The 26,874-nt window shown below is 45.7% G+C and overlaps 1 protein-coding gene across 1 annotated transcript in view; it reads left to right on the top strand.

Moving 5' to 3' along the window:
- PPL (periplakin) overlaps window positions 1–26,504 on the top strand; it is an 80,774-nt gene extending 54,270 nt beyond the window's left edge. The window contains exons 10-22 of the mRNA XM_087729382.1: window positions 77–199; window positions 3,023–3,169; window positions 4,908–5,059; window positions 5,232–5,329; window positions 6,797–6,954; window positions 7,887–8,065; window positions 14,547–14,685; window positions 15,390–15,580; window positions 17,737–17,887; window positions 20,960–21,043; window positions 21,162–21,278; window positions 22,750–22,842; window positions 23,580–26,504. Coding sequence (XP_087585508.1) covers window positions 77–199; window positions 3,023–3,169; window positions 4,908–5,059; window positions 5,232–5,329; window positions 6,797–6,954; window positions 7,887–8,065; window positions 14,547–14,685; window positions 15,390–15,580; window positions 17,737–17,887; window positions 20,960–21,043; window positions 21,162–21,278; window positions 22,750–22,842; window positions 23,580–26,243 — 4,296 coding nt within the window. The 3' untranslated portion in view covers window positions 26,244–26,504. The remainder of the gene's footprint in view (window positions 1–76; window positions 200–3,022; window positions 3,170–4,907; window positions 5,060–5,231; window positions 5,330–6,796; window positions 6,955–7,886; window positions 8,066–14,546; window positions 14,686–15,389; window positions 15,581–17,736; window positions 17,888–20,959; window positions 21,044–21,161; window positions 21,279–22,749; window positions 22,843–23,579) is intronic.
- The last annotated feature ends 370 nt before the right edge of the window (window positions 26,505–26,874 follow it).

Raw genomic sequence — 26,874 nt, 5'->3', positions numbered from 1 at the left:
TTCAGTGATGCTACCTTCTCATCTCTTTCCTCTCAAGAATATATTGTGATCAAAAGGATCTTCTTTCTCCTTGCAGTTCCAAAAAGATGCCAAGGATGCACAGGAACTTCTCAGAAAAGTAGACACAGATCTGGACCAGAAGTACAGCCCAGATTTCAAAGACCGGTACCAGATCGAATCTTTGTTGCATGACCTGGAGGCAAGTATTTCAAAAGACAATGCGAAGCTATTATTTTGACCAACTTGGGGTTGGAGGTCAGTGGGAGGAAGTAGAACATCTGGATTGCACCAAGGAGAATTGGCTACCCCAGAAATAACAGATACTGACTTCTCTGAAGTTGTTCTGACCGAGGCTTCCCAAGAGCATCAAGCAAACTCCTTTTCCCAGCAAAAAAATCCTTTTGTTAATTTAGAGTGAATTCTGCTCATTCACAGCCAGCAAAGCCTTTCAAAGGAGGATTTACAGTTACAGACTATATGGCTTGGAGAGCGGCCAGCCGATATCTCCAAAACTTGACAAGGAGTCATGGAGAGTCACAAACCAATTAAGCGAACTAATGATCTCCTGCAAACTCCATTCCCCTGTCACTCCTCTTTTATTTCCTCTGGGAGGGGACATTCATTGCCCACTTGTGGCCTTACTCCCAAGTCAACCCCTGTTCTTTAGCTGTTCCCTTTGTCTGGCAATTCTGTGCATGGGCACACTGGGAACAGGCTCCAGCTGTTCGTCTTCCTCACTGATGTCTGACTCCGAAGGCAGCTAATAACCGTCAGACGATTCTGGCCCCCTCTCTGCCTCCAACACAGAGTCTTCATCAGAGCCTTCCCCAGACTCCAGGACTGGCCCATCTTCTTCCCCAACCTCCTCACTGTCCGAATATGCTGCCAGCTCCACTGGCCGCTGGCGGGCCACAATAGAAGTTGAATCTATGTCACTATCTCCAGGTCATTGTCCCCTCAGATGTAAGCACTGCAACACTCTCCACTTTGACCAATTTGGAAATGGTCCCTGCTGGACCAACGTGTGGTGGGCTTGTGGTCCAAGGCATCACAAAGAAGATGGTCCATACCATCTTTGCTCCAGAGACCAACAATGGATAAAAGTTACAAGAGAACAAAGTCCGACTGCATGAGGGGTCTTCCTAAGCAGAAGAACAGTTGGACAATGGATTCCCCCCCCCCAAAAAAAGTTAATATCACTTTCACTGGAAGATGGAACTACCATTGGCTGAGGGTGCTTGCCTTAGATTCCTGCATTAAGCAAACTGTGTGGTACCTTCCAATTTCAGGATTTGGGGATCTCAAGGGCAGATCCAGCTTGAATCTATAATTAATGCTCATTTTTAATTCTTATAACTATTATTGCCTTATGCTCATTCATTAGTTCTGATTTTATGGCACGTATGTGTTGATATGCCCAGAATTGCTGGCCTAAAATTAGAGAAATTTTCTGAGATTAATCATACACACTTTTTATCTCCTTCTTTGGTGGACCCATTCTGGAGAACTTTAGCAAAGTACAACCCCTTCTCTTTTGTTCACAAAAGGTGTGGCAAGCAGACAAAACTCTCCTTTAATTAAGCTCATAATGTCTCCCACCAACTTCCTATCAATCCCAGTAGTGTAACAAATGCAGGGAATAATTATCTTCTTCCCACTTTGCTTTACAGCAGAAAGTGTGATCTACTGAAAGATCTGCCTGATAGGCAAAAATCCTTGGGCTCTCCCAATGCCTTCTGCTGAGATGAGCTCAAGGGAGCTGCAGTGGCTTCAGTTCCCACACCGTGCTGAGTCCTGATGGAGGGCAGTCACCATCAAGGAAGCAGAAAAGAAAGGAACCACGTTGTACCAGATCAACCACAAATTATAATAATGGCTATAATATGGAATTATACCTTAGCATTCTGGGTCAACCAGTCTGGCCCTGGTGTTCTTCCTGGCCTAAATTATAGGAAGAAAGTTGGAGTAGGCAGGCATGGAGTTTACTTTAGAACTCATTTTATTCTAGAAGACACAGGTGGCTTAGTGGTTAAGACACTGAATTGTTGACCGGAAGGTTGGGAGTTCAAGACCCAAGCACCATTGATGCTCCCATCCTTACTTCAGCTCCTGCCAAAGTAGCGTTTGAAAGCATGAAATGCAAGTAGATAAATAGGTATCACTTTGGTGGGAAGGTAGTAGGGTTCCCGGCATCTTTGGTGAATTGTCATTCTGGTCTCATGACCACCAAAGAGTCTTTGGACAATGCTGGCTCCCTTGGCTAGGAAACAGAGATCAGTACTGCCCCCTAGAGTCAGATATGACAGGGAAAATATTTACCTTTAGCAATAGCAATAGCACTTAGACTTATATACTGCTTCACAGTGCTTTACAGCCCCCTCTAAGCGGTTTATAGAGTCAGCCTCTTGCCCCCAATAATCTGGGTCCTCATTTTACTGACCTTGGAAGGATGGAAGGCTGAGGCAATCTTTAGCCAGTCAGGATTGAACTCCAGACTGTGAGCAGAGTCAGCCTGCAATACCACATTCTAATTACTCTGCCACCAGGGCTCCTATTGCAACATCCAATCAACTATAGCAATAGCACTTACATACCGCTTCACAGTGCTTTATAGCCTAAGCAGTATACAGAGTCAGCCTCTTGACCCCAACAATCTGAGCCAGTCTTGAGCCTGGTGAGATTTGAACTGCAAAATTGCAGGCAGCCGGCAGGCAGCAGAAGTAGCCCGCAGTACTGCATTCTAACCACTGCGCCACAGTAGCTCATTCAGTTCCAGTTCTGAAGTCTTCCGAATGATTTGATTCTAAGATCAATCATTTGCACCAACTTGTTTGGTGGGTCTTGGAACTGGGGTCAAAGGTCCACCTAAGAGTGCCCACACCTGGGATCAAAGGTCCACCTAAGGTTGGGCTTGGGTCAACCTAAGCTTTGATTTGTAACTATCTCTGCATTGCTCTAGCTGTTCCATCTCAATCTTTTCCTTCCTGGTGATTCTAGAATCTTTGCTTTCTCTCTCCTTTAGGACCAGGACAAGGCCTTGGACAAGTATGAGGATGTGGTGAGCTCCTTACAGAAGCGTAGTCAGCAGGTTCTTCCGCTGAAGTATCGACGAGAACCCCCTCTTAAATCTATTCCTGTGGAGGCCCTCTGCGACTATGAAAATGAGCAGGTAAAAGACTCCGGGCATCTGGCTTTACACAGAACACACCTGCAATAGGATATACCTTGTAAACGCCCCAGGGATTGATCTTGGAGATTGAATGCTGCTTGATTGATTGAGGGCATCATCGTCAAAGAGCTTCAGCATCAGAGTTTGCCAATATGGAGCAGCATGCTCACATCGCCAGTTAGGTTGTGAGATGCTGCATGCATAACATGGTTATGTCTAAAAGCATGTAAAATAGAATGGAATTCTTTATTGGCCAAATGTGATTGGACACACAAGGAATTTGTCTTTGATGCAGATGCTCTCAGTGTACATAAAAAGACAAGATACATTCAATAGAAATAGAAATAGGAATAGAATAGAACAGAATAGAAGTTAGAGAATGGAGTAGAATAGAATAAGAGTTAGAGAATAGAATAGAATAGAATAGAATAGAATAGAATAGAATAGAATAGAATAGAATCGAATCATTTATTGGCCAAATTTGATTGGACACACAATTTATTTTTGGTGCAGATGCTCTCAGTGTACATAAAAAGACAAGATGCATTTCTCAAGAATCATAAAGTTGCAGGTATCTTTCAATTTATATTGTTTTTATTCATTTCCTAGTACAATTTGATATCTTATTAGTAAACTATGACTATCACTAAGTGTTGTATCTTTTTATTCTGGATGAATGTATTTTTATTCTCCTTATATATACTGAGAGCATCTGCACCAAAGACAAATTCCTTGCATGTCCAATTACACTTGGCCAATAAATGAATTTATTCTATTCTATTCTATTACTATTCTACTCTACTGTATTCTATTCTATTCCATTCCATTCTATTCTTCATTCCAATATTCTATTCTATTCTATTCTATTCTAGGCTATGCTATTAACTTGACGTCTAAATAATGCTAGTTAACGGGTGGTGGAAAATGTGATCTATCACAGGGGTGCTTAAATTTAGCCTGGGAGGGGGGGCGGCTTGGAAATAGTAAAGGATTGGCCTGTGGTGCCTCTAGCAGCCAAAACAGAGTATGGGGGTTGGGGTGGGAGCGTTTTGGCTGGCAAAGTGCTTCAGGAGGCCGAAAATGGGGTGTGCAGAAGACGCGCCCCATGCCTTGTTTTGGCTGGCAAAATGCTGCATGAGCCTGTCCAGGCTGATAATGGCCCCGTGAAAACACCCCCCCCCTCAAAAATGGGCCATGAACCTGTTTTTTTCATGAGAGTGCTGTGCAAGGAAAGACTAGGCACAGAGTCTCTGAGATTCACGGACAGATCTTCACACTCCTGAAATGAATCTAACGACCAAACAAATAAATTGTTTCCTGCAAAAGCCCCCTCCCCTTTCGTTCCCCTTTTATTTCCTATGGGAGGGGCCATTCACCTTCCACCCGTGACTTTACTCCCAAGTCTATCCTGATTTTTGAGTTGTTCTTGTCTTCTGGCAACTCTGCGCATGCGCACACTGGGAACAGGCTCCAGCTGTTCCTCTGCCTCACTGCTGTCTAGCTCCGTAGGCGCCTGATCCCTGCCAGACAGCCTCAGCGCTGTCTCTGCCTCTGATGCAGAGCCCTCATCAGAGCCTTCCCCAGCCTCCAGGACTGGCCCATGCTCCTCCCCAACCTCCTCACTGTCTGACTCTGCTGCCAGTTCCCCTGGCTTCTGGCGGGCCACAACAGGCTGCAAGGACTGGGGACAGAGGGTGGGACCAGACCTCAGACTTATGCAACAACCTTTCTATTTCAGGGTCAGATTTCACGTGGTGGCCGGTACACTCTGCACAAGAACAACGAAGAGTACTGGGAAGTTAGCGACAATGGAGGAAATGCAATCAAAGCTCCAGGGGTCTGTTTCATGATTCCTCCCACCGATCCTGAATCGCTCGCCGTGGTAGACAAGTAAGCATTTCTGGAACTAGCTTGCATCCACCCAAGCCAAAGGTGAAGCGTCCGGATTGGTCTCCCTGATGGTTGCGTCAAGGCCCTTCCTTCCTCCTCCCAATTTCTCATGCTCTTTGAAAGGCCAGGAATGTTTTTCGCCAACTGGGTCTTGTGTCTTCTTGTTCTGCAGCATTGCTAGTCACTATCAATGTGTGAAACAGAAGACCGGTTGCACAAAGAATCGTCTGGAGGACCGCTACAATAGCTTGAAGGCAGAGAGCATTGGAGGTGGGTACATCGCAAGATGTCTAGGGAGACCGTGGGGCCCATGCCAAAGGGAAAACCATGCACCCCATTCTTCTGCTGCTCTTTGTAAGAGAATTGTAAGTGGATGGTGCAGTCGTTCAAGCGACTCTCGTTTCCCACATTGACTTTCCTTGCTTGAAACTGGTTGGGAAGATCGAAAGTGGGAATTTGTGATCACATGGGACTGTGCAAGTGCTGTAAATACATGCCACTTGCCAAGTAGCAAAAGCCCTTAGACTTATATACCGCTTTACAGTGCTTTACAGCCCTCTCTAAGCGGTTTACAGATTCAGCCTTTTGCCCCTCAACAAATTGGGTCCTCATTTTACCCATCTCGGAAGGATGGAAGGCTGAGTCAACCTTGAGCCGGTCAGGCTCGAACTCCAGACTGTGGGCAGAGTCAGCTTGCAATACCACATTCTAACCACCGCACCACCAGGGCTCCTAATGCAACATCCAATCAACTACAGCAATAGCACTTAGACTTATATACCGTTTCACAGTACTTTTACAGCCCTCTATAAGTAGTTTAGAGTCAGCCTATTGCCCCCAACCATCTGGGTCCTCATTTTACCAGCCTCAGAAGTATGGAAGGCTGAATCAACCTTGAGCCTGTTGAGATTTGAACTGCCAAATTGCAAGCAGCCAGCAGATGTAGCCTGAAGTACTGCACTCTAACCACTGTGCCACCGCAGTACCCACATTTTGATCACATGGCAGTGGGTTTGCTGCGATGATCAAGCATGCAAGGGCCAGCCATCAATCATTTCAACTCATTAACTTTGACCGGCTGCTAATTGAATAGCTGTAAGTCGAGGACTACCTGCGTGATGAACCAAACCTGTGACCTCAGTGTTAGGTTGGGAGAGCGAGTGCTTTCAGAAAACTGTTGTGAGAGTTGTGTTGAAGAACACACAAACCAGCATACAGAGACACTGCAGTTTAAATAGCTTTTACTTTCGTGGAAATAGAGGTATCAGACTCCATCAAACAGTCCAAGTCATACACGGTTAAGACAGTCAGTCATCAATGTCTTTCAGTTAAGGGATAATCCAAATAACATAGCTCATAATCATACAAACAGTCTGGTACTCAAAGTTTGTTAGCAGTTGCAAAACTTACAATAGCACACAGCATGTTCTAACAGCTCCAAAACACTCAGATCAGATCAGCCCAGCATCTAACAAAACAGAGAGCTAACAGTCATTCTGGCTCCCTCTTATGGCTGATTGAGGAAACAGCAACCAATCACATTTTACAGTATGATTTAAAGAAACAGGTACAACATTGCTATATGATTTATATATTGCCAAGCCAACTATTAGATTATATTCCTAACACTCATGACATGTCAGCAGGCCTTGATGTTGAGAAGGGAGGCATTCTCTGCCCCTTTCCAGAGGCTCATTGCTAACCCAAGCTACCTTCCCTCCCCCCACATGTCCTCAGATGCAGCATCTGTACAGGTACGGCAACTGTTGGCAGAGCTGGAGAAAGTGAACAGTGAACTGGATAAGCAGGAGAAGGCCATCACAGCAAACCTTCGTCCTCCTCTAGAGCAAAGTAGGGCGGTGCAAGATAGTGCAGAGCGCTCCAAAGACCTTAAGGTAAAAGCAGTTTGGGGTTGACGGGAGCTTCCCAACATTTGCCAGTGCTGGATCTGGGGCGGGGGGAGATGCTTTTTGGAGCAAAGGTGCAAAGACTGTACAAGAAGACAGGTGACAGATGGGCTGCAAGGAAGCAAAGAATTCCTGAAAATGGAAATCCAGCTTGGGTTAAGACTGGGTGGAACATTGTTGTGACTTGCCGGTGGCCCGTGGAACTGGCAGGTGAGTCGGATAGTGAGGAGGTTGGGGAGGAACATGGGCCAGTCCTGGAGGCTGAGGAAAGCTCACATGAGGGCTCTGCATCAGAGGCAGAGAGGGAGATAGACAGCAGTGAGGCTGGAGCCTGTTCCCAGTGTGTGCATGCGCAGAGCTGCCAGAAGACAAGAACAACTAAGAAAGCAGGGTTGACTTAAGAGTAAAGCCACACCTTGGAGGTGATTGGCCCCTCCCATAGGAAACAAAAGAGGAGCGAGTGGGGAAGGGGCTTTTGCAGGAAACAATTCGTTCATTCAGTCTGGAAAGTTCTGTTTGTGATTATGAGAGACTCTGTCAAGTTTTGTTTTGATCTGTGTTTGGACACGAGTTATCTGGCAGCACTTTAAATGAGATAAGGTGCATGTGGATAAACATTCCTCTGAAAGACTGTTTGCTAAGCCTTGCTGACTGAATGAAAGGAATTCACAGTCGTGTAAATAAAAGAGATTTTGTCGGGACCAAGACTTTGCTTCTTGCTTTCTAAGAAAACCTGGGTCAGAACAGACATAAGCTTAGATTAGCAGGACAGAAGCAGTAATCTTGCACTCAGTTACAAATACTGAGTAGGACAGTACCATGGAGATCTTCTCCAGTTGGTTTGAACATTACAGGGTTGCTGGCATGTTCATTACTCATCTGCATATCTCACTTTTTCCCCTCCGAAACATCTCTTACAGAACGTCACCAATCAGATCCGTCGCATTGAGCCAGAGAAAACAAGCAAAATCCAGGAATGTCAAGCCTTCATCGAGTCATTGCCCGAGTCCAACAGTACCACCTTAGTGAAAAACAAAGTAGAGGAGACCAACAACAAGTACAACTGGGTCGCCCAACTTCTCAATGCTGCCGAAGAGAAGTAAGTCCTTGTTCTCTCTTGCAGTTTCTCCAAGACGGGAATTCACCTGGTGCCTCACGATCCAGGTCTTTCCCAGTCCTGCTTTCTGGCACATTGGCCAGCTGTCTTTTTGACAACTTTACAAGCATTTGTGGACAGCCTGTGTGCTTTGGATAGAAGATGCCACAGCTTGTCCTTGGATTCTTTGAGTGGCACATAGAAGGTCATAGTTTATCTCTGGTATCTTTGGGTTGGGATGGGAAAAGTTCAAGCAGAGCGGCTTCTGCTCTATCATGGAGAGACCTATCTTCTCCAGCCTGGAAGATTCCAAATATATGATAGGCTACCACTCAAATCATTCCCACTCAGGAACTTTGGGAATGCAGTGGCTCATGCTGTTAGGACTCCAGATTAGAGGTTGTCCGCATTCAAGAGTGGTGGGGTGAATGCCCATTATTCGTTCCAGCTCCTTAATGGGGACATGAAAGAAGCCATCAAGGGTGTCCCACAGCAATGGTGATGTCACCCGCTAATCTTTTCAACTAGGAAGCACCTTAGATGGTGACTCCAACATGAATGAGATAGGATTCAAGAACTGGAATCCAATGCATCTAATGGGCGGGTATGAGGGAAAGACCATGGGAGACTGGGCAAAGAAATGCTGTTAAGGATACAGTCAGATAAGAGACAGCATAGCTTGTAGTTGGATAGTGGGCAGGGCAAGAGGCTCAGATGGGACCCTCCCTAATTTCTCAGTCTGTAAAAGAGACAGGGAAGAATTGTACTTTCAGGTTTGCAAGAGTCTGTCATTGTAACTTTACAATAAAGTGGAGTTAGCACATCTGATTGCGATTCCTATCTGATTTAAGCTGAGAGACCCACATTGTACTTTCAGACTTCAGAATCAGACCCATAGAATCACAGAATCAAGAGCTGGAAGGAACCTTGGAGAACTTCTAGTCCAATCCCCTATTCAAGACAGGAGACCCTCTACCATGGGTCAGCAATCCGCGGCTCCAGAGCTGCATGTGGCTCTTTCAAATCTCTGCTGCAGCTCACTGTTGCTCAAAATATGTGTCAGAACCCGCCAATGTGCGACACCCACTGGCATGTGATTTATTGAGTTTTTCAACCCCCAATAGGTAAACCATGGTTAAATCTAAGAAAAGAAAAGTTTCAGAAGAAACCAGAATGTTTAATTCAACTACATATACTAGTTTTGTGGCCGCGCAGGAAATAGTCAGGCACGGGAAGTGTTTTGTGGCTCCCGGTGTTTTCTTTTCTGTGGGAAACGGGTCGAAAAGGCTCTTTGAGTGTTTAAAGTTGCTGACCCCTTGCCCTATACTATCCTGGACAAATGATTGTCCAATTGTTTCTTGAAAAACTCCAGCAATGGAGAATCCCACAACTCTAGGAAGCAAGCTGTTCTCCTTGATTCATTGTTCTCATCACCAGGAAGTTTCTACTTAGTTCTAGTAGTTTACAACAGTAGAGTTAATTCATCTGGTTGCGATATGGGTTATCCCGTGAGGACCACAGCAATCTTGCAAGTATGAAAGTACAATTCTCCCAATGTCATCTTTAGCCTGAAGAACTAGGGAGAATCTTTCCACAGCCTCTTGCGCAACCCAAAGTCCCTAAGGTCGCATTTCTGGGCCCAGTTTCCCAAGGTCTTTCTCACGTACTATCACTTTTAGAGAGGAAGAGTTGGGGAAAGCTAGTGGAGGTGCAGAGCACAAAATGGGCTTCTAGCCTGCTTCATATGCTTAGGAGAGAACTTCAGAGAACACTTGATTTGCATGCAGAATGGCCCAGTTTGCACGAGGGGCTCACCTGGGCCATGTGGGGGAGACGAATGTGTCGTATGAACCTTCCAACTCAGCAGGCAGTGACATGATGGAAGTAAGGTTTTGGATTCCATAGAAGATGAGGCGTTCACTTTCTCTGATTATGAGAAACTGGGAACTTTAGTATGGACGATAGAGGAACAAGATCATAACTCATCCACAATCAATATGCTCCACATGCTGAAGGGTTCAATCCATCCATCCATCCATCCAAAATATTTATATAGCTGCCTATCTTACAATCTTATAATCTTCAGTTGGGATACAGTGTCTCAGTGGCTAAGATGCTGAGCTTGTCGATCAGAAAGGTCGGCAGTTCAGTGGTTCGAATCCCTAGTGGAGTGAGCTCCCGTTACTTGTCCCAGCTTCTGCCAACCTAGCAGTTCGAAAGCACATAGAAAACGCAAGTAGAAAAATAGGAACCACCTTTGGTGGGAAGATAACAGCGTTCCGTGCGCCTTTGGCATTTAGTCATGCCGGCCACATGATCACGGAGACGTCTTCGGACAGCGCTGGCTCTTCAGCTTTGAAACGGTGATGAGCACCGCCCCCTAGAGTCAGGAACAACTAGCACATATGTGCGAGGGGAACCTTTACCTTTACCTTATCTTACAACCAACACTGGGCAGCTCCCAAACAAAGACCAAAAGACATGTAAGCTATTCATTCATTCATTCATTCATTCATTCATTCACCAAATTTATTTGACACTCATCTCGCAATTCAAGGCTCTAACTTAAGCTAAAACTGTAAAACCCCAACCGATTCAAACATTAAAAAAAAAGGAACAGAAACCTGGCGCTGAATTAAAGTTCATTCTGGATCTAGACTTCAAGAGTACTTCAAGACATGGGGAAGATTCTATGATTGGCTAGAGAAAGGAAACTAGAAAATAGGGAGAAGATATAGAACCCAGAGAGAACACTGTTAAATGGAAAGGGGGGGGGGAAGAAGGGGGAAACAGAAAATAAAATATTAAATATATAAGTATACAACCAAAAGTGAGATATAAAGGGGAGGAAAATTAGGATAGATTAGCGAAGGTAAGGAAATAAGAAATGATATCAAATTATATTTGGGTCTGCGGAAATACCATCTCAAGGAAATATAAACTGCGGCTGGAAAGAGACACCTACAATAACAGAAAGAGAGAGAGAAAGGAGGAGAACATGAAAGGAAGATGGGGAAAAGAAGAAAGAGGCAAGGAGAGGAGGATGGAAGGGAGAGGAAGAGAAGGGGAAGAGGAAGAGTAGAAGTAGGAGAAAGGGAAGGGAAGAAGAAAGCGGTAAGGAGAGGCCCATGGGAGAGAAAGAGAGTGGGTAGGAAGGGGAAGAGTAAGAGTAGGGGAGAGATAAAGGAAGAAGGAAGGGGAAGTAGAGGAGAATGGAAGGGAGAGAAAGAGAAGGAGAGAGGGTAGGAAGGGGAAGAGGAGGAATGGGAGAAAGGCAAGGGTAGAAGGAAGGGGAAGGAGAGGAAGAAGGAAGAAAGTAGAGAAGAGAGGGAAGGAGAAAAGAAAGGGAAAATAAGGTGGTGTTATAACAGGCGGAAGGGATAGTAAATAAAGCAACCCAAATTGTATATTAAAACCCAGTAAATGAAATAATAAATGTATAAGAATGATAAATGTATAGAAGAATAACAACTATGTGAATGTATACTTAAAATGCTATGTAAGAGAATAAATTTTTTTTTTAAAATCTCAAAAAAATAGAGAGAGTAGGCGGCATTGTAGGCAGAGCGCATTGCAGTAAGGTGCAAATCATGAGTGACCGTCCAGAAGGCCTCACTAGGTAGCCACAAAACCTTGAAGGGTGACACAAGCAGGGTAAGGTCAGGAGTGTCCCCTGTCTCTGCTTGTTGCAATGCTGCCTTGAAGATCCTTCTTCATCCACGTGGAACCTTGTTCAATCCCTTCTCCCTGGAGGAAAGGATCTGGTGCTTTGCAGTGGAAAATCCCAAGATAAACAACCTTGAACTAATGACAAAAGTGTTCTGCCCATTCTTGGGAATGCCCAACCGTAACCACAAAGCTTGTTGGTGCAAACATTATTTCCTTTAATCACATTTAATGCCTTTTATGTAATTGGTGCTGAATTAGGTTAAGCTGCGGAAGGACAGCTGAGCTCTGAGCCCTGGGATGTAGCAGAACTGAGTGAAATGCTAGCGAGGGCTGCCCCTGGTCAGGGTGGAAAAACGAGCAAGCTGGAAAGAAAAACTCTTCAAGGGGAAGAAAGGGGTGGGTGAACTGCCCTTTTTGACCCCCTGTTCTTCCTCTGCTGGAATTTTGGCCTAAGGCCACTACCTCAAATGAAAACAAACCGTCTTCCCGAGATCCCTTTGAATTTTCACGAGGATCTCTAGGAGGAATATCATAGGAATTTCTGGAAATGGATTCTTTAGAACCAAAATATGTCTGAGCGAGGATTAACAAAACAGAATAACAGAATAAAGAGTCAGAGGGGACCCTGGAGGTCTTCTGGTCCAGGACAAACAGGGGACTCTATCCCATCTTCTGGACAAGTGGCTGTCCAAGTCTTCTCTTCAAAGCCTCCAGTGATGGAGCACCCACAACCTCTGGAGGCAAGGCGTTCCACCGGTTAATTGTCTTCACTGTTAGGAAGTTTCTCCTTAATTCCAGGTTGCTTCTCTCCTTGATTAGTTTCCATCCATTGCTTCTTGTCCTGCCTTCAGGTGCTTTGGAAAACAAGTTGACTCCCTCTTTTTTGCAACAGCACATCAAATATTAGGAACACTGCTATCATGTCTCCCCGAGTCCTTCTTTTCACTAGACTAGACATATCCGATTCCTGCAACCGTTCTTCGTATGTTTTATCTTCCAGCCCCCTAATCATCCTTGCATTTTCCTGCACTCTTTTCAGAGTCAGGAAACAGACATTACAAGGATTATTGTGGTTGGTCGCACAGTTAGCCAGATGTTTAGGCTGGATTTGGCATTTATATCCACCTATTAAGTCCTTCCAGGGACAGACAGATGTTGTTAGGGGTATCATCACAGGATGTCAGCTGTTCCAAGCCAAGCTGCCTTTTGCAATTGATTGGTGATTTTGTCAATGCTGATAGTGTTCAAGGGATGCTCCAGGTGTTTTGGAATTGCATCCAAGGCGCATAATATTATTAGGAGTATTATCTTTGCTGTCTTGCCACAGTCATTCTATTTCTATTTGCAGGTCTTTATACTTTGCGATTATCTCCATTTCTTTCTCTTCTAACCTGTTGTCTCCAGGCACTTCCATATCCAACATCCAGTCTTTGCTTTTCTTACAGAAATTATTATTATTGCTAACTTATTGTTGTAGGGTACAGCAGGGTGGGTTCCTGCCAGTTCTAACCTCTTCTATAGTAGAGGTTCCACAAATCTACAGTGCTGTTTAGAACCGGTTCCGGCTCCTTCCCCCCGCCGGTCCGCACATCATCAAGATGAAGAGGAAGAGGAGGAATTCTGGGAGTTGAAGTCCACAAGTCTTAAAGCTGTCAAGTTTGAACATCCCTGGGGTTTTTTTTTCCCCTAAAGGGTTAGGGGGTGCAAGGATCTTGTAACTTGACAGCTTTAAGACTTGTGTGCTTCAAATGCCAGAGTTTCTGAGCCAACATTTTGGTTGCTAAGCAAGAGCATTGTTAAATGAGTTTCACCACATTTTACAAGTTGGCCACACCCACCCAGTCACATGGCTGGCAAGCCACTCCCACCCAGTCACATGTCTGGCAAGCCACTCCCACAAAGCAGGCCACACCTACAGAAGCAGTTCTAAAAAATTTTGAAAGCCACCACTGGGGTACAGTAACAAAATCTTTCCCCTCTTATCCTAAACATAATCAGTCTCATCGGAAACATCATCAGAAGGAGTTTCTTTCTCGTGCCCAGCCCTTTCTCAGGACTGAGATGTCTTTTATTTTTCTTTAATGTCTCCTGTGACACATTCATGAAGGTTATCTCCAACATTCCTCTACACAAGATTCCAACAGCGGGTGAAAGTTGTAGATCCTCAACTGGCTTGTGGGAATAAACAAACTCTAGATAGTTTGTTTATTTATAAAAGGGATGGTATTTATTTGTTTATGAAAGGGATGGTATCGCATAAGAGTCTCTTTCGAGTATCCTACGCAGCAGTACTGCCTCCCTCACCATGCGGTTTGCAGAGACCGCTACCAAATGTGGTATTTGTTTACTTATAAAAGAGATGTGGTGGCTCAGTGGCTAAGATGTTGAGCTTGTCAATCAGAAAGTCGGCAGTTCGGTGGTTCGAATCCTTAGCGCCGCGTAACTGAGTGAGCTCCCATTACTTGTCCCAGCTTCTGCCATCCTAGCAGTTCGAAAGCATGTAAAAATGCAAGGAGAAAAATAGGAACCACCTTTGGTGGGAAGGTAACAACGCTCCGTGCGCCATTGGCGTTGAGTCATGCCAGCCACATGACCACAGAGACGTCTTTGGATAGCGCTGGTTCTTCGGCTTTGAAACGGAGATGAGCACCGCCCTTAGAGTCGGGAACGACTAGCACATATGTGCAAGGGGAATCTTTACCTTACTTTAGATAGAATGGCAATTTCTACATGCACACAACCATCTTAGCTGGGATTTCTAGCTGGAAGAGATGGGATGAGAAGAATGGCTAATTCTTTCCACCTGTCCTTACAGGGTGGATGTAGCCAATCACCTTGAGAAGGTCCTTCAGCAAGGGAGAGATCTTCTTTCCGGCTACGAGAACAAGCTGGCCATCGAGGACACAATTCCCGAGGATGTAAATGCTCTAGACCACAAGAGGGAAGAATTGCTGGTGAGTAGCTGTTATCTGAGAGAGGGGGATTCGTTTCAAATACAGGAAGGATAAATCTGACTTGTCTGTATGTGTGAATGAATGAAGGATGGGTGGCTCAGCTCCCTTGCTCAGAAATTTCAGAAGCTGAATGTGGAATGGAGCCTTTTTCATGATGACTCAGAGGTGAAATCGACTTATCTTCACTACCGGTTCGCAAAAGTGAGCGTGCGGGAGCTCCGCTTGCACACACCACCTCTGTGCATGCACAGGACCTTCTGAACATGCACAGGGCATCAAAAACGGGCGTGATGATGTCTGGGTGGGTGGGCAGAGCCTGCCTAGGTCAGAACATGCACATTCTTGAGAGCGAGAGATGTTCCCTGAGAATGGGCTCCAGCATGAGTCCAAAAGCTTGGAAGAATCAGTCTTTGGTCCTGGTGATGGACTCAGATTGGATCTTACAACATTATCCTGGAACACGTGTATTTTCCTTCATTGACTGAGGCCCTGGTATATTCATGTTTATTTAGCGTGTACTTTCCTCGTGATGTTATGGTTTGCTGTGGCCCCTTCGGTTCTTTTTAGCCTGAGTGTAGTTTTTGGCATGCCATAGAAGAGAGAAAACCCTTGAGTGAAACAGTGTTGTGCACTTCGCAGTAAACAGATTGTCAGAATCTTCATCCCGTTACATTTGCTAAGAACCATCCTCCTGTTCCTCCCAGGCACTGAATTCTGAAGTCCAGGTCCAGCAACTGTTGAATGAAGCCCAACAAGACTTGGAGAAGGCCAAGAGATGTTCCAATACCTTGGCGAGCCAGTTCCAAGAACACTGCCCGGATATTGAACGCCAGGAGACTGAACTCCACAAGCTCAACCAGCGGTTTAGCAACCTCAACAAGCAGTTGGATTACAGGTCAGGAGGAGGGAGAGGTGAAGGTCAGATGGTCACAAAGGACCTGGGGGAAATGAGAGCATCGGAGGTGGTATTCAGCCAGTTCTGACCGGTTCTGGCGAACCAGTAGTGGAAATTTTGAGTAGTTTGGAGAACCGGCAAAAGCACCTCTGGCTGGCCCCGCCCCCATCTATTTGCTGCCTCCTGAGTCCCAGCTGATTGGCTGGGTTTCCTTCTGTTGCCCTGCACAGGAGAACAGAGATGGATAGCAGGTTGGTGGGGTGGGGAGGGAATGAGGATTTTGCAGTATCCTTCCCCTGCCATGCCCACCAAGCCATGCCCACCAAGCCACATCACGCCCACAGAACGGGTAGTAAAAAAAAAAAAGAATCCCATCACTGGAGAGCCTGGGCTAACAAACTGGCAGGAGAAGGAAGGCACCAACATTTGTCCTCCTGTTTTATAAATAGGCCATCCTCCTGCAATAGAACTTCATTTTGTTTTTTGGCTTTATTCTTAAGGTGCTTTAGAATTTAATGGCTGTAGCAGAGGTGAGTTCCTACCAGTTTGGATTAGTAGGTAGTAACTCGGCCAGCCATGCCCCGTGCTGTAGGCACTGCAATCTTGTTTTTTGCTTCTGCGCATGCACAGAAGCCATTTTTTTTACTATCGCGCATGTGCGTGCAGCGCGTATCAAGAGCATGTGAGAATTGCATCCCTGAGCGCGCCAGCAGTAACAGAAGCCGGAATCCACCCCTGGGAATCCACCCCTGGGTGTAGTATCTTCTTTTGTTGCAAGGTAGTGAAGTATGCAATTAGCAATCACTAGGTGTTTCCTATTCTTTGCGTGCAATGTGGCGTTTCTCAATCCTGACATCTCTTTAAGATGTGGGGATTTCAACTCATGCTGGCTGGAGAAATGCTGGGAACTAAAATCCACCTTAGAATTGCTGAGGTGGAGAAACTCTGCTCTAATGTCTGTTTATTTGCTTTGCTTCCTAACTTGGAAAAGCTCCATGAGTTTCCCTTCTTGTTATTTCCCTGGGATTTCATGAAATTACCGGAAAGGTGCAGGCTGCTGGAGAGATTATTGTATTATGCAGTAAAAGGCAGAGCAATTTTTCCCCTAGCCCATTTGGTAACAAAGGCTAATGCCAGCTTTCCGCACCGATATCAAGAGTGTCGCAAAAACTTACTGCAGAGATGGGGGGATGAGGTTGTAGGATAGGGGTTGGCAAACTTAAAACACTCAAAGAGCCATTTGGACCTATTTCCCATGGAAAAGAAAACACCGGGAGCCACAAAACGCTTCCCGCGCCTGACTATTTCCTCAGCGACCACAGAACTAACATATGTAGTTGAATTAAACATCCTGCTTTCTTCTGAAACTTTTCTTTTCTTGGATTTAACCATGATTGACCTATCAGGGGTTGAAAAACTCAATAAATCACGTGCCAGTAGGTGTCGCACATTGCTGGGTTCTGACACATATTTTGAGCAACAGGGAGCCGCAGCAGAGGTTTGAAAGAGCCACATGCGGCTCCAGAGCCATGGGTTGCTTTTGTAGGAGAAAAGCAGGGCAGGGGGTGGAAATGGTAGGAGAAAGTTCTGTCACAGTAGTAAGCTGAGCCGATATTCTTCTAAGGATTTAGGACTTCGCCATAGGATGGTTGAATAGCAAATCTTTATGAAATATAATTAAAAATTCATTGGAGGAAATCACTTAGGTTCCTGAGATTTGGAAGTCTTTGAAGAATGAAGGGGAAGCTGAAACAATAGCTCTTTCAAGTCAGTTATATATAGATAGCTTAACAACCATTTGAAGTTATGAGGAAATCCCCCCCCCCCAAAAGCAACTTATGGCCCATTTTCAAAGTTACAACACTTATCACATGATCATATTTGGGGTGCTTGGCAAACATCTCACCTTTACAGCCGTTCGCTGCGTCCTGTGGTCACACAATTGCATTTTTTTCCCCATGGCTTCAAGCATTTCCAGCAAAAAAATATTAATTTGGGGAGGGGATGGATTCACTTAACGGCCACTGCAAAAAATAATAATCATCAAAAATTGCATCTGGTTATATATGGCCTTAACTTACATCTGTAATGACTTTGTCTGTAATTCTGAGCTCGATTATGTATGTAAGCTGAGAACTATCTGTACCACTTTCTAGATCCCAGGTCCTGCAGAAAGCAAAGTCTGCCTATTCAAACTACCGTGCGGGCCATGATGGACTAAAACATTATTTTGAAAACATCCCCAACTATGAGCCTCAAGAAAACGACCAACTTTCTCAGGTGGAAACCAAGTTGAAGAAACAACAGGTAATCAGATAACTGGGAGGGAGGGGGACTGCAAAGATTATATAGCACAATTCTACCCAGTTTATTGCATTTTTTTTTAAAAAAAGCTATTTCAGTGCCTTACATAGCTCGTACAAGGTCCCTTTCTATTCCTATTCCTATTCCTATTCTATTCCTATTCCTAATTCTATTCCTATTCCTATTCTATTCCTATTTTTATTCCTATTCCTAATTCTATTTCTATTCCTATTCTATTCCTATTCCTATTCCTAATTCTATTCCTAATTCTATTCCTATTCCTAATTCTATTCCTATTCCTAATTCTATTCCTATTCCTAATTCTATTCCTATTCCTAATTCTATTCCTAATTCTATTCCTATTCTATTCCTATTCCTAATTCTAGTTCTATTCCTATTCCTAATTCTATTCCTAATTCTATTCCTATTTCTTCTATTCCTATTCCTAATTCTAGTTCTATTCCTATTCTATTCCTATTCCCATTCCTATTCCTACTCCTATTCCTATTCCTAATTCTATTTCTATTCCTAATTCTATTTCTATTTCTATTCCTAATTCTATTTCTATTTCTATTTCTATTCCTATTCCTAATCCTATTCTATTCTATTCCTACACCAGTATGCGGACGATACACAGCTGTATCTGTCCGCCCCGTGCCAACTCAATGAAGTGATTGACGTGATGTGCCAGGGCCTCGAGGCTGTTAGGGACTGGATGGGGGTTAACAAGCTTGTACTCAATCCAGATAAGACCGAGTGGCTGCTGTGCTTCCCTCCTACTAATTGGCCAAGTGTTCCATCTCTCAGGCTGGGGGGTCAAACAGTACGCCCCTCAGACAGGGTCCGCAACTTGGGAGTCCTCCTGGACCCACAGCTGACTTTTGAACACCATTTATCAGCTGTGACCAGGGGGGCATTTGCCCAGGTTCGCCTGGTCCACCAGTTGCGTCCCTACCTGAACTGGGAGGCTCTCACAACAGTCACTCGTGCCCTTGTGACCTCCAGACTGGATTACTGCAATGTGCTCTACATGGGGCTGCCCTTGAAGAGTATTCGGCGACTCCAGCTTGTCCAGAATGCAGCCGTGCGAGCGATTGTGGGTGCGCCTCGGTTCACCCACGTAACACCGATCCTCCGCGAGCTGCACTGGCTGCCTGTTGATCTCCGGGTACGCTTCAAGGTGCTAGTTGTCACCTACAAAGCCCTTCATGGTATTGGACCTGGGTACTTGAGAGACCGCCTACTGCCAATTACCTCCACTAGACCAATTAGATCCCACAGACTAGGCCTCCTCCGAATTCCATCAGCCGGCCAGTGTCAACTGGCGACTACCCGGAGGAGAGCCTTCTCTGTGGCTGCTCCGACCCTCTGGAACGAACTCCTCGTGGAGATTCGTACCCTCACCACCCTCCAGGCCTTCCGCATAGCCCTTAAAACCTGGCTGTTCCGACAGGCCTGGGGCTAAAGACTTGCTGCCCCACTTCGAATGGTATGATTGTTGTGCTTTTAACTATGTATGGTTTTTTATGTTTTTTGTAACTCTGTTTGTATTCCCCCCCCCTCTTTTTGAGTTGTGAGCCGCCCTGAGTCCCTTCAGGGAAAAGGGCGGCATACAAATAAATTAAACCTTAAACCTTAAACCTTAAACCTTAATCCTATTCCTATTCCCAGCAGAGGGATGAGAGAACCACATGCAGGTCCAGAGCTATGGGTTGCTGACCCCTGCCCTATTCCATTCCATTCTATTCCATTCCATTCTATTCTATTCCATTCCATTCTATTCTAGGGCACCAGCTGAGTATTATCAACAAAGGTTAGAAACAATTCCCAAATTTTTCAGTCCAGGGTTCTCTAACTACTTCCTGGAGAGGCCAGGAATTGAATTCTGAACCTTCTACAGCCAAGCCGCATGTTCTTCTATCGCATGATGGCTCAAAGGTAGTTATAGTATAGTATAGCCTTTACTGTCATTGTACATCATGCATACAACAAAATTGGATACAGGTCCTAAGTGAGAAAACTTAAGCAACAACTGTTGAAAGGAAGTGTGTTCATATATCTATACTGATTATGTGTGGTCAAGTTGATGTCAACTCTTTGTGACCAATAGATTTTCTTCAGGGGAGAGAATCTGTCCCAACCTGGTCCTTCCAATGCACCTATCACTCCTGTTGTGTGTCCTCTACTTTTCTTTTTTATATATCCGTATAGCACAATTTAAAAATTTGGCTGAATTAGCAGCATTTTTCTAAAGCTAAGGTATCTAATGCAGTGGTGAAATTCAAAAATTTTCCCTACCAGTTCTGTGGGCGTGGCTCAGTGGCCATGGCTTGGTGGTCATGTGACTGGGTGGGCAACAAGCAGGAACCTCACAGAGAGCTCAAAAACAAATTATCACACGAAAATAACACAAAAGCTACACAACTGACTCACACACAACGCAAAAGCAACTGGACTTCACACAAAATGGCCCCTGCAACAAGCAGGATCCTCACAGAGTCACAGAGAGCTCAGAAACAAAATTATCACACTTTACACGAAAAAAACACAAAAGCTACACAACTGACTCACACACAATGCAAAAAGCAGCTGGACTTCAAACACACACGCAAAAGGTTCTTACGACACACGGCACAGGTGATTGTCCCAGCTGATCGTCGGAACCTTTCGTTTAACTTTTTTAGAGCATTTTTTACTTTTAGTAAAAAAAATGGTAAAAAAAGAAGTTCCAACGATCAGCTGTGCCGTGGGATCGTGGGAAGGTTTTTTTTTTTACTTTTTGAACCATTATTTTTACTACCGATTCCAGTGAACCTGTAGCATTTTTACCAGCATTTCACCCCTGATCTGATATTTACAGAACTGGAAAGGGGAAGAGATGGAGAGTTTCAAGGTTCAGTCACTTTGGGCTAAGATTCCGTCCATCATTAGCTGCTCCAGCCCGCCATTGAATTTTCCCATAAGTCGGCGGCCCTTGGTAGACAAGGAGCACCCCTTCCCTGCTCCCACGCAAAGTAAGACGGTGCCACCTTCCTCCTGGCTCTTTCAAAGCGGTTGCCTTTGTTTGCTTTGCAGACACTTTTGGAAGAAATTTCAAGCAAGGATAAAGAAGTCCAGAAGGTCTCTGCAGAAGCTCAGCAGTATCTACAGGCAGTGAAGGTAAGGAGTGGCATAGAGGAAGGACCCCCCCAAAAATCACATCCCATTGCAGAATTGCACTTTGTAGGTGCCTCCAGCATCGTCTGGATGTTACACCCTCTCTCTCTCCTCTTCCTAGGATTATGAACTAGAGGCAGAAAAGCTGAGATCCATCTTGGATATGGAAAGCGGCCGTAATGGTTTCATGAACAAGAGACCAAGATTCCAGTCCACAGCAGTTAGAGTGAAAGAAGAGGTATGTTTTAGCAGGATTGTACCAAAGGTGCAGAGCAGGCTACGCTCAGGGTAGGACCCCTGGCCAGTAGCTGGGGAAAAGACAGCATCCAAAGTCTAGGATGGGGAAGCCAAATGGGTGAGACTTTGAGCCAGGCCCTTTCTCACAGCCCAATCCAACTCAGTAGGTTGTTGTTATGGGGAATAACAGGAAGCAGAGTACGAGGTACGTTCAACACCTTGAGTTGACTGACTAAGCTTCTTTCATTGTTAATGATAATAATATATATAAGAACCTGCAAATAGAGTCACTGTGGCACAGTGGTTAGAGTGCTGTATTGCAGGCTACTTCTGCTGCCTGCCGGCTGCCTGCAATTTGACAGTTCAAATCCCACCAGGCCAGTGGTGGATTACAGCCGGTATGCCCCGGTACAGGCGTACCGGTGCCTGGTGGGAGAAGCAGGTACTGTTCCGGTACGGTGCTGCGGAGGGCACACCCGCCTGCCCGCTCTCCTTATTGGTATTTGACCCTACTGGGCCATTTGTGCATGTGTACACAGCGTATGGCGCTTGCATGACGCTCTGCTGAGCAGCTGGAGTGTCGCAGGGTGGTGGTGTGCATGTGTGTACGCCTGGCCCCGTCGCAGTGTACTGGTTGGGATGGGATCCGGAACCCACTTCTGCACCCAGGCTCAAGGTTGACTCAGCTTTCCATCCTTCCAAGGTGGGTAAAATGAGGATCCAGATTATTGTGGGGGCAGAAGGCTGACTCAGAGGTGGGTTGCTCCCGGTTTAGCTGAACTGGTCGTGGTGATTCGGCCTGGGTCACAGAACAGGTAGCGAGCCAGGCTGGCCACACCCCCGAACCAGTTCCTCAGTCTCTTCTGCCATAGCCGGCATGTTTCTGTGAATGTGCAGGACAATTTACAGTCAACAGTGCATGCAATGTGCAGCAGGCACACACGAGCGAAGCTCGCACGAAGCAAACCGGTACCAACTGGTACAGGAACCCACCCCTAGGCTGACTCTGTAAACCACTTAGAGAGGGCTATAAAGTGGTATATAAGTCTAAGTGCTAAAGGAGAGCCAAGGTAGAACCAACAGTGATAAGGCACCTGGGATGCAATCCCAAAATATATAGAGCATCCTTTGGAACACTGTTGGCATTGGGGGAAAAAAAAAGATCACCAGTCAATTGCAAAAGGCAGCTTTACTTGGAACAGCTTACATCTTGCAACATCTTTAACACCATCAAACCACACCTACCTGTCCCAGGTCCTTGGGAAGGGCTCGACAGGTGGAACAAAAATGCCAAATGCAGCTTTAACTATCTGGCTGATTGTGTTGTCCAAGTCCCAGTGACCCTGGGCAGTTTGCAAATTGTTAAACACATTTAAAAGCAAAAAAAGGGGGGGAATGTCAAGAGGCTGAGGTAACCTTAATACATGTATTCTTCCCACCATCCTCAAAATGAACCCATGTTCCATTTGCAGGAAGCTCTGCTGGCTGCCAGATTCACCGAGATCAACGCCATCAATAGGCAAAGGCTGCAGAACTTGGAGTTCGCTCAGACCTTGTTGAAACAGGTAAATAGAAGAAACTGTTTTCTACTAGTTCTTGCCCAGAAAAATGCCTCAAAGTTTCTGGGGAGAACCCAACTTCTACAGGTGGTTCACGGAAGGCTTCCTACAGATAAATTTTTACTAAAACTGCAGAATATGAGGAAACCTAATATGAGGAAATGGGATGTGGTGGCTCAGTGGCTAGGACACTGAGTTTGTCGATCAGAAAGGTTGGCAGTTCAGCAGTTCGAATCCTTAGTGCCACATAATGGAGTGAGCTCCCGTTACTTGTCCCAGCTTCTGCCAACCTACCAGTTCGAAAGCATGTAAAAATGCAAGTAGAAAAATAAGAACCACCTTTGGTGGGAAGGTAACAGCGTTCCGTGTGCCTTCAGCATTTAGTCATGCTGGCCACATGACCACGGAGATGTCTTCGGACAGCGCTGGCTCTTCGGCTTCTAAACATTTAAGACGGCTTTTAAGTTCCTGTCTTATTTTCTGGGAAACATGGTATGCATAAAATGGTACCAACTAGAAATCAAGATCTGATTAGAGGGGGAAGGGAATTTACTTCCTAGTGTAGCCTTCCCAAGCTGAATGTCCTTCAGAGAAGCGGAGGCTTCAACTCTCAGGATGTCAAACCAACAAAGTTGTATATTCTGGAAGTTTTCTGGAAGGCGTCAGTTTGTGGAGCCATGCTCTTGCTTTAGGGGCGCAGATGAGATTGTTGAACTGACTCCTTGTTTTCTGCTCAATGACAGCAACCTGACCTCCAAATGATAGAGGAATCCATTCAGCTCAGCAAGTCTCAAAAGCCCTTAGAAGAGATCTGGAAGTTAAAGAAGGAACTGGACGATGAGACCCAGTCTCGGCAGCATCTGGAGGAAGAGATCAAAGTCATCCAGCAGAACATCTTCCAGCTGCAGAACCAGAAGCCACAGGAGATTGTGCTCAGGAAGGAAGTGGTCAAGAAAATGCCCGACCCAGAGCTGGATGAGAACTACCACAAGATGCAACAGAACCTGATAGAAGAGCAGCGCAAGAACCAGGGGCTTCAGGAGGAACTGCAGTCCCTGAAGCAAAAGCTGGACATCCTAGAGCATGAGAAAAGAGAAGGTGGACAGGAGTATGTCGTCAAAGAAGTCCTGCGCATTGAGCCAGACAAAACCCAGGCAGAGGAGATCTTGAAGTTGAAAGAGGAACTTGAAGAGCTCAAGAGGCAGGAAGGAAGCCGGCAGAACGAGATGGCCCTTCTCCACCACCAGATCGCAGCTCTTTCCAACGAGAAGACCAGGGATCAGGAGAGGGTGACTGAAAAGGCCATCGTGAAGATGCAAAACGATCCTCAGCTGGAGATGGACTACAAGCAGTTGCAGGAGAGTAAGCAGAGGGAGAGCATGTTGAGGCACCAGCAAGAGGAAGAGCTGCGTTTCCTCCAAGACAAGCTGAAGCGGCTGGAGAGGGAACGGGCCATGGCGGAGGGCAAGATCACTGTGAAGGAGGTGTTGAAAATGGAGAAGGATGTAGCGACAGAAAGAGAGGTGAATGAATTGCGGCGTCAGTACGAGGAAGAGAAGGCCAAGGCCCGCTCGAATGAAAGAGAGAAAGGCGAGCTGCTTAGGAAGATTCAGGCTCTGGAAGAGGAGAACGCCACGGTGATTGTCCAGGAGAAGGTACGGGAGATCAGCCGCCCAGATCCCCAAGCTGAAAATGAAGTGGCCAACCTCCGCTTCGAAGTGATGGAGCAGGAGAGGCGATACCTGGGTGGGGAAGAACAGCTCCGGGCCTGCCAGAATGAGCTGGCGACCCTGAAGAGCAGAGGGCCTCGGGTGGAAGTCCAAGAGATCATCAAAGAGGTCATTAAGTACAAAACGGACGCAGAAACCGAAACGGAGATGCAGCGACTCAGAGATGAGATTGTAGATAGGACCAGAGCCATTGAGAGAGCAGATCTGGAGATCTATAAGTTGAAGCAAGAAATCGAGACCCTGAAGGAAACCAAGCCTCACATCCAAGTGAAGGAGGTCCTTCAAGAGATTCTGCAGTACCGGGAAGACCGCCAGACAAAAGAAGAAGTAGAGTCCCTGCGAGCTCAGTTGGCTGAGGAGCAGAAGAAGCACATGGACTTGGAGAGGGAAAAGAAGCAACAGGAGGAAATCATCAGGCAGAAGGAGGAAGAGCTCTCCCAGGTGAGGGAAAAAGTGGTGAAGCAGGAAGTGGTGAAGCTGGAACAAGACCCTACCTTAAAATCGGAGATGAACACCTTCTCGCAGAACATTGAAAATGAGCTGCAGCAAATAGACTCGCTCCGGAGTGAGATGCGCAAGCTTCAGCGGAGACGGTCACATCTGGAGCGCCAGATGGAAGGCCTGGAGAATGAAAGGAAGGCCCGCCGAGAGGCGGAACTGGAGGTGCAGAGGCTGAAGATCAGACTGAGCGAGCTGGAGCAACAAGAGAAGGACACAGCCGAAAAAGTCACCGTGAGGCAAAAGGTGATTCTTCAACAAGACCCTCAGCAGGAGAAAGAGCACAATCTACTTAAGTTGGAGCTGGAAGAGGAGAAGCACAAGAAGCAAGTACTACAAACGGAACTGGAAGGCCTGCGGAAGAAACTGCAGGCCCTGGAGAAGATGGAGGTCAAGGAAAAAGTGGTCTTTTCAGAGAGCGTCCAGGTGGAGAAGGGAGACACCGAGTATGAGATCCAGAAGCTGAAAAACAGCCTGGACGAGGAAAGCCGACGGAAAATGCAAATGGACTCCGATATCAACAGGTTGGAGGCCAAGCTTTCCGAAATGGAATTTAGCAACTCCAAATCTTCCAAGGAGTTGGACTTTTTGAGGGAGGAGAACCATAAGCTCCACATAGAAAAACAGAACCTTCTTCTGGAGATGAGGAGCTTGCAGTCAGAAATCGAGCTCACGGCGATGGAGGCCCAGGATCTGAAGAGCATGGCCCAGGTAGATCGACGTATCAATCTCGATTCCAGGTTCCACACCTTGGAGAAGGAACTGGAAGACCTGAAGAGGCTGTCGCGAGAAAAAGACGAGGAGATCGAGCAGCTTCAAAATCGTCTCCAGACCGTCGCTATCAAGAGGGAGCAGCGGGAAAACCACCTCAGGCGCTCGATTGTGGTCATCGACCCGGACACAGGGAAGGAGATGACTCCAGAAGAAGCTCATCGTTATGGCCTCATTGAATGGGGCTTGTTCGTCAAGTTGAAAAGCCAAGAATGCGACTGGGAAGAGATCACAGTGAAAGGGCCTAGTGGTGAATCTTCGGTCATCTTGGATAGAAAGTCAGGGAGGAAATTCTCCATCGAAGACGCCATGAAGCGTGGAAGATTAACGATGGGGCAGTATCAAAGTTACCTCAACAAGGAGATGTCTATTCAGGAGCTGGCTGTTTTGGTATCTGGACAAAAATAACCGCTTCTCTCTCAAGCTGTCTAAGCAAAACTTAATTTTTTTAAGCTGGTCCAGAGGTTGTCTCGTTACAAATCCAGAAGTTTTACTATTTAATGCTTCCCTCAGTTCTATCTGCCAAAGCCTCCTGTGTCTTTATTCAACATTTGGGTGCTCTTTAGATTCTAGGTCACACGCATCAATCTTTGCCCCAATCGAAAAGGCCCTACTCCTGCAATTTATCAAGTTGCTGTTCTCCAAACTATGATGGAGAGAAGTAGAATCTATCCAAGCCACATATTTCAGTTTGGCATCTCAAGATTCTGTCGACTATAAAATCCTGTGAAATGGCTTCAGTGTCGAACTGAAATCTGGGCCCCTTCCCATCGCCATAAATTTGGAATTAGATGGCCTTGAGTGAACGCTTTCCATTCCTCTTTCCTGCAGCATGGAGAGGATTCTATTTTACATTTTGGAATGATTTTAAAATTAATGTAGCGTATGAGAAACTCTTAAAGCACTTTATAGCATTACCTAAAACCTTATTACAATTGCATCAACTGGTTTTGTTTCCTCTGGAGAATACTTCCAAGTTTAAGAAGTTATCCAAAGGAAGAGAAGGGTGCATGGTAGGTGGGCAGCAGAGGCTTAATAA

Source organism: Thamnophis sirtalis, unplaced genomic scaffold (assembly GCF_051295495.1).
Source record: "Thamnophis sirtalis isolate CommonGarterSnake01/CBP01778 unplaced genomic scaffold, rThaSir2_p1.2 scaffold_14, whole genome shotgun sequence".
Taxonomy (NCBI): Eukaryota; Metazoa; Chordata; class Lepidosauria; order Squamata; family Natricidae; genus Thamnophis; species Thamnophis sirtalis.
This window is presented reverse-complemented; position numbering and strand designations above follow the sequence as displayed.